The sequence below is a fragment of the Choristoneura fumiferana genome, chromosome 20 (genome assembly GCF_025370935.1).
Source record: "Choristoneura fumiferana chromosome 20, NRCan_CFum_1, whole genome shotgun sequence".
NCBI lineage: Eukaryota > Metazoa > Arthropoda > Insecta > Lepidoptera > Tortricidae > Choristoneura > Choristoneura fumiferana.
In genome coordinates, this window is record NC_133491.1 from 15,942,335 (window position 1) to 15,954,677 (window position 12,343).

At 40.3% G+C, this 12,343-nt stretch overlaps 1 protein-coding gene across 1 annotated transcript in view; it reads right to left on the reverse strand.

The window, feature by feature from the left end:
• The window catches only part of LOC141439284 (phosphatidylinositol-binding clathrin assembly protein LAP-like), a 43,792-nt gene that overhangs the window by 20,768 nt on the left and 10,681 nt on the right, over nt 1-12,343 (reverse strand). Inside the window, 1 exon segment of the mRNA XM_074103540.1 lies at nt 1,030-1,105. Within this exon segment, the coding sequence (XP_073959641.1) occupies nt 1,030-1,105 (76 nt within the window).

A 12,343-nucleotide genomic window follows, 5' to 3' on the forward strand; every position in this document is an offset into this window, starting at 1 on the left:
GAATCAAACGGATTCTGTGCACAATATGAAAAAACCATGGACGTCTGCCCGTATTTTAGAGGTTAGAATTTTGTTGGTAAATAAAGTATTCACTAGTTGTTATTTATTTATATAGAAAAATTTAGGTACGACGAGCGAAGCGAGGAGTGGTTAGTATTAATTGTGATCACGACGCACGAGCCGAGCGAGCGAAGCGAGCGTGCCGCGGCAGCGGCCGGCGAAGTGCCAGAACCGATATGGCGGCGTTTCATGATATGCCTAGGAATTTCATGATCTGCCTAAACTGGCCAAATCATGAAATGGCGGCGCTTCATGATATGCCTAGGAATTTCATGATCTGCCTAAACGTCACTAGGCAAATCGCTAAACGGTGAGTTATGAACGATATGGCGGCTGTCCCTTAGCCAATTCATGAAATGGCGGCATTTCACGATATGCCTAGGAATTTCGTGATCTGGCGGATTTTACGATCGGCCGCCGACATACGCACGCGAGTGCTGCTCTATGGGAAGAATAATACACTGTCAACGCGAATTTTTAAAATTCGGAATTCTATCTTTGTATTCATTTAAAAAAAAAATCTTCCACAATTCGTTTTGTCAAACAATAAAGATATAATTGAACAAATAAAAAAAAATCTTGCACATTGGCAGTGCCTCTTGCGGCGCCTATCGACAACAATTTGCTCTAATGTTAGTCAATAAAACACGAACGCGTTCGAGACGTCCGTTGTGACATCAAAACTTACACTATAGGCTATTCTTCGTCGATTTCTTCAGTAACAAATGTTTTTTTTTTTTCGAACGGTGCCTTCCTTGCCTAACTCATTCTTTTTCATCCCTATTCTTTCAGACTTTATCCGTACCTTGAACATGTGCGATCCAATTAATGTACCCTATTGTCCAGAGGTACTGAGTAAAAGTACTCAAAACGCAACAACGCGTTTGAGGCGATGAATACAAAATGTTTCACGTAAATTGAAATTAAACGAACTTATTTCTAAAAATACTCTAAAAATTAGAAACATACCTTGTACTCCGCTTTTATCTAGAAAATTACTTAGTTGAAACGTTGAATTACTTGACGCTAGATATTGTGTAAACCTCTGAAACAAAAAGAAAGAACAATATTAAAATATTAGAGCAGCCGGTAATGTGAATTGCTTTGTGCGAATTTAATGCTATTTCGATTTGATAAAAATAAATTAAATCACAATGACTAGTCTCTGGACATGCTCTGTTGCTTCACGTTTTATTAACTGAGGCATAATAATCTTTGTAACAAGTTAAGATTTTTTTTTCATACAGACAATTGACAAATTGTATTATTATTTCAATTATTACAGGGTGACATTTTGAACGTGATTTAAAATTAGTGTTTCAAGCTTAGTTAATGCTGGACAATGAAATGTATTAAGTCTTTTGTTGATTTAAGTCAGATAAAATATAGGACTTCCACACATTGTTAAACGAAATCAAATCACTATCTTGCATTATCTGGGGGCACAGCAGTGTAGAGGCACGGCCGTACCATACTTTTTCTCGAAACCATTCAGGCTATTTTCAACCTCCTATAATTTTGTTATATTTATATTGCCCAGCATTTACTGAGCTTGAAACAGTTATTGTGTATCACATTCAAAATTTAACCTTATATTAAGTACGTTACGGATACTGTGTGTAGAGCGGAAACTTTGGCGCAGTCAGGGTGGTGTGATGGGAATAATAATTTGCAATTTCATCCAGGGTACAAACCTCAGCCAGGACTTCCACAAAAGACACAGAAAGAAAATTCGACGGGTGAAGAACATTTCCGTTCTTTTTAACAATCCTTTTTTGCCTTAGGGGCCTCCACTCTTTTGTTGCCCAAGACCTCCAGCCAGACCTCTAAATCTGGCTCTGACAATCCTTTTTTGCCTTAGGGGCCTCCACTCTTTTGTTGCCCAAGACCTCCAGCCAGACCTCTAAATCTGGCTCTGACAATCCTATTTTGCCTTAGGGGCCTCCACTCTTTTGTTGCCCAAGACCTCCAGCCAGACCTCTAAATCTGGCTCTGACAATCCTTTTTTGCCTTAGGGGCCTTCACTCTTTTGTTGCCCAAGACCTCCAGCCAGACCTCTAAATCTGGCTGTGACAATCCTTTTTTGCCTTAGGGGCCTCCACTCTTTTGTTGCCCAAGACCTCCAGCCAGACCTCTAAATCTGGCTCTGATTGTAATATTTCTAACTTCTTAGATTCACATAAATTATCATCATCATCATCATCAGCCCGAAGACGTCTACTGCTGGACAAAGGCCTCCCCCTTAGAACGCCACAATGAACGACAACTCGCCACTTGCATCCACCGGTTTCCCGCTACTCTCACGATGTCGTCACATAAATTGGTTGTACGCAAAGACTGCACTTGGACGTTGGCGAGTATATATGTAATTCATGTTACCATGAATGACCAATGCGAGATTGGCCTGCGGTCTCCAATCTACTATAATTTTCATTACACTCGGAAACTTCATTCATGAGAATAAAATAACTACCTATAGACTTAATTAAAGCTTATATGTATTGAAGGCATAGATAACTTAGTAGTTACTTAGTAAAAGATTCGACTCTCGCTCTTAACGGCCGCTAGGTAAAATCCTACTAGCCAGCTTACCGTCGACGGTGTTAATAGTAGCCCCAGAGTACGTTTTCGAGTGACAACTGTCAGAAAGAAAAGAACTTGTGAAGGATGCCTTTCAACTTATGCATGACAGTTATAGTTCAATCTGAGTTACATATGATGATAGACCTATTAGCCTTGTGCCTGGTAGCACTTTGAAGAGTCTTTTCCAACGCCATGTTATGTTAACCCTTCTCCAGGCCCCGCGAATCTACGCTAGATACGCTACCACAAAATGAATCATAGTTTTATATTGTTTACCTATGGCGGTTTAAATTAATAACGAATCATATTTTTAACGATTTCAATTGATTTTGTACCATATTTACATTTTACCAAGGTCTAATATTTGTGTACATTTGTGTGGTCGCTATATGCACTACGCCTGGAAAAAGGTTAAATTTCGACAAATGCACTTTTAAATTAATTTCTGTACCAACAATGAAAAAACAAACAGACTAAAGAATGTAAACACGACGTTCTGCGAAAGGCTGCTAGTAGAAGCTGGATGAGTCGAGCCGAGGACAAGCCGGATTCGATGGTGCTCATTGGGATTGGGGGAGACCTATGCCGTGGACTGCTATAGACTGATAATGATGATTATGATTCGAAAACCGTTACTAAATCCAACGGCGTAAAGACAATAAAGACCCGTCGACTACTGCATAGTTCAAGGTCCTTGAACAAAACAAAGCGGGCGACATAGTTTCAGAACAGGCGTCAATAGGTATCAAGTGGTATTGATACAAGTGCTTGAATTGACGGCCGTACTCCGCGTCATATCTTGCGTAGAATTTAATTACAACATTGCATTCGCTATTAATTTCGAATGTTATCTGATAACAATGAGTGCTCGATTCGTTTTGTGATAAACAATAAGGATTTATTCTTGTTTCATAGAGACTGTTTATTATTAGCATCGGAAATCTGGTGTTTCGGATCCATTATGTTTTAGGCACCTGTAGACAGTAGCGTGGAGTGAAACTTTCATTGGGCAACCCGAGGAGTGAGAGAAGCGCGCTGTACTTGCATGCTTCATGCTTTGCCGTACTGGTCATGACTAAAGTCATGTAAATTTAGGCAATCCTTTGGGAATCGAGTTGTTACGACGTAGAAGGGCAGGTAGAAGCAGACAGTTTTCCGCAACTCGACAACTCTTTGAGGCTAAGTTTAGGTCATCGGCTGGAGGCTCGGATTTATTCATGACAACATTGTTCTTGGAGCAAGCCTAGCAGAGCCTTCACGTTGCCGACAGCTTCCTTACATTATTATTTGTATCACTATGTGGCGCCTTGTGGCAAACAAATTCACCTAATGTTGAAATTCACTTAAGTACTATTTATATTATATTAGGGTAATATTATTTATTTAATTGCAAACAACAACAAAAAAACACAATAAATGTCGCAAATAAATTACAAATGAAATTGAAAATACAAACAAAATTGAATTAAAATTATAAATTAAATTAACCAATTAAAAATATAAAATGTCAAAATAATAAAATTAAATTAAATTAAAAAGGGTAAAATTAAATTAAATTAGGGTATTAACAATTAATATTTAAATTACATAAGTAATCAACTTATTGTATCAACAAAAAATTCATGGACCGAATAATAGGCATTATCAGTTAGGAACGCCTTTAGACTTCTCTTAAAATCTAGTTCATTTGCTATGTTTGTCATTATGTTCTGTGGTAGTTTACTGTATATTTTATGCGCCATTCCCAGTATCTTTTTTGCGAGGTATGTGCGAGGATTGTGTTTTTCATGGATCAATAGAAACGCTTCATTTACCCACCCTCGCACACCACATCTCTGCTGGAAACGGAGCCTAAAGATCTACAGAAACAGTAACAGATGGGGTAAGATTATTAAAACAATAAGACAAAGGGATAAGATAAACGAAAGCCGTGATGAAGTAGGGGTTAAGTGAAGAAAGCAAACGTAATGAACGTATTACGAATAAGAAAAATCGCTGACGGAAACAACGAGTCGTGATTTCCCTCTATCACAATCGTAGCACTTTCATCAATGAAATTAATCACTCCTTTTAATGTAGTACATATTTTAAGTTGGATGGCATTTAAAATATTAATACCAGCCCACCAATAAATCCATGAATAAGCCATAATTTATGAAGAGATTAAACCACTTCATCCGGCAAGCTAAAAATAGCATTGATTTCATCAAAATAGCGTTAATGGATGTCCTCTGATTGACAGTCAATAAGCCGGTGTCGACACAAATTGCTACGGTGCCTCTATTGGTTCCGATAGAGTATATATGCATATTTAATACCAATAGCCTGTAGGTTTCTAATGATCAATGGGGAATGGATAAAAAAAATTAGAATCGCTTGAAACTTTTTTTATCTTTAGGAATAATTAACAGAAAAAAATATCAAATTTTTAAGTAGCATCAATTAATTAAAAAAAATGAAAGAGTTTTCTTTACCGTCAGGCAAATTACGACAGTGCTGTCGGTTACGGGTTGTTCCATAGTCCAGAATAAAAAACATTAAAAAAGAATTTGTGTCTTTGACTCGATCGTTCTGACAGGTGACACTCTTTACCGGCTCGGATAATACTGACATGGAAATACCGACCCTGTTTTTCATCTACACGCCCATTGAAGCTCGTGTCAGTTTCTATGGGCGTGTACATGAAAAACAGGGTCATAGTCATATAGTTTATTGCAATTATGTGGTATAAAAGGTCTTAATTCTATTAATACATACATGTGCCAACATAAACCCTGCAAGGGCACAACAAATTGATAGTCCATTTGTCATTTTTAAAACTTAATACTAGGTACATAATGATATTATTCATCGCAATCGAAAAATTCTTGTAGATTATAAAAACACTTTGATAGCAGATAATTTTTTAACTTATTAGTGAATAAATTTTCTTTTGCAATATTTCGAATTTCTAAAAGGGTCGGTATTTCCATGACAGTATTATTCGGCCCGGTTAATTAGAAAGGTTATTCCTATTGATATAAAAAGTTTGAAGCGTTTCTAAATTTTTCAGACATTCCCCATTGAGCGATAATTACTGGAGGTATTATTTTTCCAAGCACTTATATTATTTTACAGTTTTCTCAAAGTTAAATAAAGATAAAATTTATGGAGTGCTTTCGGATTTTTTGATTAATCGCATAAATAAATTCAAGATCCACCTATTGCATCATTAGTCTTAAATACGTCCCATGACTGGGTACAGGTCTCTAAGAATGAGAGAGCTTGGGCTATAGTTCCCACGCGGGCCCAGTGCGGATTGGGAACACACACCATTGAATTGCTTCGCAGGTTTGTGCAGGTTTCCTTCACAAGCTCGTAGTAAATTTTGAAAGTAATTTCGCACATGAATTTTGAAACCCCGGATTGAGGTCATGGGTTCTACTAGGCCACCACAGCCCTTTCATTTTGACTCAGTTAGGTACTCACTGATCTGATTGATGTACTTAACTTACTACTTAATTCCTAGAATTTTCGTAGGAATAAGTTAACCTACACCTTTACCACTACCATGAGTTTACAGTGACCGTACTCGATAGCGACAGCGTAAATTATTTGTAGAGGCGCTGTACTCCATACAAATAATTTACGCCGTCGCTATCGAGTACGGTCACTGTAAACTCATGGTAGTGGTACTTGTATGATATAGACCTATCGATTAGACCAGTGATTCCCAAAGTCGTCCAGGTGGACCCTCAGGGGTCCACGGGAGACTTGCTGGGGGTCTACGTAGGCGTGAACAAAAAATGGGGGTCCATAAGATGTTAATGGGGGGTCCACGAAAATGTATCTGCTTTTGATAGTAAAGAGTCAAAATGTAAGCATAGTTTTTATAAGGGCCTACCTACATTGTTTTAAGTACCTAACTAAGCAGATAATATTTTAATAAGGCAAGCGACTGGACAGAACTCAGAAGCGACACAATTTTTATTTTTTGGCGACTTTAAGAATGTGGTAGAAATGTAGCAGCAGGGGGTCCACCGAAACCAGTAAAATTTTGAAAGTGGTCCACGAGAAAAATAAGTTTGGGAACTACTGGATTAGACAATAATCTTTGGAAAAGATAACAGCTATGCGTGGAGACTTCCACGTCTGTGATTCAGCATGATTAAACTTCATAGAAAAGGTTCAACGATATTAATTAGTCCATTGCCTTGCCTAAATTTAGCTCTCGACAGAGATCACTTAGCGCCAATTTAAGTGTTTTAGCACTATGATTGCTCTTTTTAATTGGCCAGCGCTGCGCGCATGTCGTGTAGATTAATGTTGATGAAGCCATCTATAGAATTTTTGAACTTTCCCGTGGCCACAAAGTTAATTACCAGGTAGTTTCTGTCAATGAACTGATCTGTCGGTCGAAGTTTACTGAGACCAAGAAAATTCATAACCCACTATATACATCAAGAACGTGCGTTCCTTCCGGACGCAGGCGCTGTTGCGGACAATCACTTAGTTGGGTGCAAACAGCGATAACTTAAGTTATAAGCGAGTACTTAAGTACTTAGATACAGGATAGCAACACGAATAAAATTTAGGTGAATTAAAAAGGGGGCGTCTCCTCTATCACCAGAATGGTGCGTGGATATCACTAACGACCTTATAATCAGCACCTGTTTAATTTAATGTTGACATGAATTAATCTACTGCATATTAGCATAGTGCTGCGTGCGATAGGTTATGAGGACTAGACCGAAGGATATGGTACTAACAAAATAGACCCTGCCGTATCAGGTGAAGTGAAACTCGCATTAAGAACAGACTGGAGATTCTGGAGAAATGCTCCGACAAGCTGGGATTGTCAGAGAGGGACTGCAAGGTGGGCGTGCCAGAGAGAGGGGAAACGGCCTTCTAGAAATGTTAGTAACCAGCTTCACACCTATAGTGAAGCCAGACGAGCGTATTTTTTGAATTGTGAGTCGCATATTTTCGTTCGCGTAATTCGTGCTGCACTCCGTTTTGAAGTCCATTATGAGCCACGCACAAGTTGTACACATTGTATAAAAAAAATAAAAAAAAAAAAAAATTGTTTATTACAAGAAACAACACATACAATAAGGTTACAAATATCTGTTGGTCCCACACTAGGCTGGGCCTGTAACGTGGTGACCGGATTCGGTACTTAATTATTTAAATTACGGTATGTTTACATGTGTCTGTGAAAATATTGTGTCAGAAACAATTTGAACATAATCTAATTTAAGTCAATTGTGGTTGAGACAGAGGTTGTGTGTTTGGTTGTGTGCGTGGTGTGTGTGCGCGCGTGTGTATGCGTATGTATGTGTGTGCGTGTGTGTGTGGCTGCATGTGTGATTGTTTATGAGTGTATGGAACCGTGAATGGGCGAATGAGAAGGGTAGATAAGCACGAGATAACGAGCTCAAGAAACAACCTTCAGCAGTGATTCAGTTTCGTGATAGTTAAGACTTTTTAGCCAGCTGATGATCTTTTTTTTAGCTTGACGAATCCTGTCCTTTGAGATGTTGCAGAACTTTAGTGTTTTGTTATATATGTAAGGATGTAGAAATTTTGGGAAACGTTTAGCGAAAGCAGATTTTACGATTGGGATTGGAATTTTGAAAAGTCGCCTGTTCAATAGCGCAAGGTATTGCGGAGAGCGAGTGGTTTCCTCATGCACCTGAATCGACACACGCAGGATCATGAGCTGGCGCACAGTAAGGACATCTGCTTCCTTGTATAGTTCAGTCGTGGGAAAGAGAATCGGTTTACGAAGCATGACTTTCAGAACGAATCGTTGCGCTCTTTCGAGGGGTAAGAGCGATACTCCAGATGAGCCACCCCATACACTTACGCAGTAAGTAATAATTGACTCGCAAAGGGAGGTGTACACCAGTTTTAGTACGTCTTTGCTGGCGGAGTTTCGTAGAAGTTTCATTATATACACTATTTTCCGCACTCTTGCCGATAATAGGATTAAATGCTCTTTAAAGTTTAGCTTTTCGTCGAGTGTGATTCCAAGGTATTTAATGGTAGGAGAGTTGTAAATTGATCCATGATCCTTAGTGACGTTGTCATTGGCTGAATTTTTCCTGGCGGGTTTACAATTAATCTGTAGGGCCGGTCGAGATTTTGGAGCGGATGCCGCAGTCTTATGAAAGCAAAGATATTTCGTTTTGGATATGTTGAGAGTCAGCAAATTGTTAGAAAGCCACTTAGCGATTTCTGATAAGCCGTGTTCAACAGTAGCATAGCATTTTTCCCAGGATTCTTCGTGAAAGATCAAAGCGGTGTCATCTGCATAGCAGATAATTTCAGCCCTATTTATGTGTAAAGAAATCATGTCATTGATGTAGGCTAGGAACAAAGAAGGGCCAAGTATGCTGCCCTGCGGGACACCGAAGGTGACAGGAAGAGGTGAGCTGACTAAGGCGCTAAGTTTGACACATTGTTTCCGGTCTGTTAGGTAACTTTTGAACCAAGTCCATGCAGTGCCTCTAATGCCCAGCAGTTGGAGCTTTCTTAACAAGATCGGGATAGAAACTGTGTCAAACGCCTTAGCCAGATCAAGAAAAACACCTATGCATTTATCCCCTCTGTCAAGGTGGGAGGAGACCAGTTTTACCAGAAGAGAAGTAGCCTGTTCAGTAGACATATTCTTTCTGAATCCGAATTGTCTGGAAGAGAATATCTTCTCAGATTCGAAGAATGCGATGAGCCGCTTATTGATAATCTTTTCCAGAATCTTAGAGGAACTGCAAAGGAGGGAGATAGGACGGTAATTTCCAGGACAGTCCTTTGAACCCCCCTTGTGAATGGGGACTACTGCAGCTAGTTTCCAACCCTCCGGAAAAGTACCAGTGGACATGCTTAAGTTATAGATATACACAAGCGGTCCGAGAATATAGTCCTTTATATTTATTAGCAGTCGGTTGCTTATTTCATCAATACCAGCTGCACCATCGGATTTCAGGTCTAATATGAGCTTTTCAACTTCTTCCTCGTCTGTGGGATGAAAAAACAACGAAGCGCAAGGAGATTTCGTCACTGAAGCTTTACTGGACAAAATTGCATCAGAAGTGTTGTTTTGGACTAATATCTCATTGGCTAAATTGCTGCCCACGGAGGCAAAGAATTTATTTGCGTGGTTCAGTGACTCATCAACAGTTGGCTTAATTGAAGTCAGTCCATGTGTTGCGCAGTTGTCCTGCTGAAGGTGTGCTATGTCTTTAATCGTCTGCCACAGCTTTTTTGGGTTGTTTTTACTATCTGAGAGGCGTTTCCGGTCATATTCGTCTTTTACTTTCCTAATTAGTTCAATATAAAAATTTCTGTATCTTGTATAAGTTGTGCGATATACATAATTTTTGGGATATTTACGCAGTTGAGCATGCAGTTTATCTTTAATCTTGGAGCATTTAATAAGTCCCGGAGTCATCCAAGGCTTAAGAATCGTTTTAGAACAGCTAATTTTTCTACGCGTAGTATTTTTAGATATTATGTCATTTAAGGTGGAAGAAAAAGCATCAGCGGCTTCAGATGCAGATGTTTTGCTGGTCACATTAATCCAGTTTACCTTACTAAGTTCAGATTTAATGGCTTGAATATCTTGCTTGCTCACAAACTTAATCGGCCTGGAGCATTTAGCTTTGTTTCTAGTAGAAATGCCTACCATAACCATATCATGATCCGAGGTATCTGAGGTGCATACAGCTGAGGTTGCTTTATTGCAAGTGCTTACAAAAACATGATCCAGGCAAGCTGTTTTCCTTGTGGGTTTGTTTATTAGACCTTTAAGACCCAGGCTTGCCATAATGCATAGGTATTTAGATACATACGAGTCCGTTGAGTTTTGAGTGTTGATATTAATGTCACCTGCAACTATGAAACAGTCGGAGCTTGACAGGTTGGTTTTGACAAATGACTCAAGCGAAAACAAGAATGTGGTAGGATTTGGAAATGATGGTGAGAGGTACAAGCCGAGTAGAGAAAAAAGGCCGGGGACATGTATAAAGAGACTGTCAGCTTCTCGAATGCTGGGTTCAGTGACTGTGGCATTTAAAGTATTCCGCACGTAAGCAACCACTCCACTAGCCTGGTTATGAGATTTTTCTGTGCGAAACGAAGAGTAACCCTTCAGTTGACCAATGACCGAGCCCTCCCTCAACCAGCATTCTGTTAAAATTATAATTTCGAAGTCAATTTGAAGCCGAGTAAGCATTATTTGAAACTGCTCAAAGTTATGCTGAAGACTCCTGATGTTGAGGGTTAACACCTTAATTGGAAATATTGGCGACACTATGTTACAGCAAAGCTCTGCGGATTCAACAACATGGCAATTTACGTTTAAGGAATTATCCAGTTCAGAGCCAATATCTAGTCCTGCCATGGAAATATAAAGCGGTAGCAAGAAGCGCGTGCTGGGTCATAGTGTCGCAGAGATATGTGGTTTATGTGGAGGCCAAAGTGAAGGTTATATCTGTACAAATAATCTGAGTTATCACGGGTGTGTGTGTGTGTTTGAGTAATCTGTGAGGATGTGTTGTTGAGTGGAGTTTGAACAAATAAAAATTTAGAAGCTGTAGGCAAGTATAAGACAAGTGCAATAAGTACTAGTAGTAAAAAGAGTTTAAAGTTTATCTCCATTTGTGATGGCCGCGCCGGCTCGTCCCGGCCCCGCAGCCGGGTCGCAGTCCCCAAAAACACGATCCAGGTCATCAAGATTGCGCACGTGAATGGCAGGGGAACCGTCGTGCCTCCTGACATACACTGATCCGTGGGACGTCCAACAGCGCTTAAATTTTGCGACCGTAGCACGTTGCCTTGTAACACGAAAAAGATGACGGTTACTGCGTGACAGTCGTTCATTCACGTATATCTTCACAGGAGCATCAACATGATCGACCAGGTCTGCCGAGGTGACGTTACGCCTCGACTTCGCAGCTTTCAGAAACGCGTCACGCGACGCTCGTCGAGTGAAACGAATGGCAATGGGGCGAGCGTGAGCGCGGCTGTTGCCGTTACCAGCTGGAATGACACGAGGCCCGGTCCTCCAGGCGCCGTCGATATCAGCTTCACTTAACGCGTAACCCACTTTGGCGGCAGTGGTTAGGGCGAGGTGCACCGGGTTTTCGTTCAGACTTTCAGGGCAGCCGACAATCTCTACGTCGTTTCTTAACAGGGTTTGCTCCTGCGCATTAAGCTGAAATTGCAATCTGTCGACCGTTTCTTGCAGTGAGGCATTGTGCAATTGTTGTTCTTCGACGAGCTTAAGTCTCACTTCCGTTGCCTCGATTTTATTAGATACAACATCAAGACGATCGGTGTACTGCACAAGCGTCTGCAGTACCGCAGTTATTTGAGACTGAATGGTAGACACGTCACTGCGCAGAAGTTTGATTTCTGAAGTTAAAGCGGAAATTTCGGGGCTAGAGTTTATGTGGGCATGAGGGGCAGCTTGCTGACCTTTTTTGTTACGGACTGTGACGTTGTCCGAGGGGGCCTGCCCACGGGCAGCATCAGGCGCTGCAGTCGAGCGAACTGGAGTCGAAGAATTATCACCACCCTTTTTTGTACTAGCTTTACAGTCCGGGCATACCCACGATTTTATTTGCTCGGGCGTCAGCTTGTCAGCGTTAATGCAGCTGTTGTGATACACCTTAGCACAGTTTTTGACTTTACAGCTGATGGTGTTTTTCGGATCATC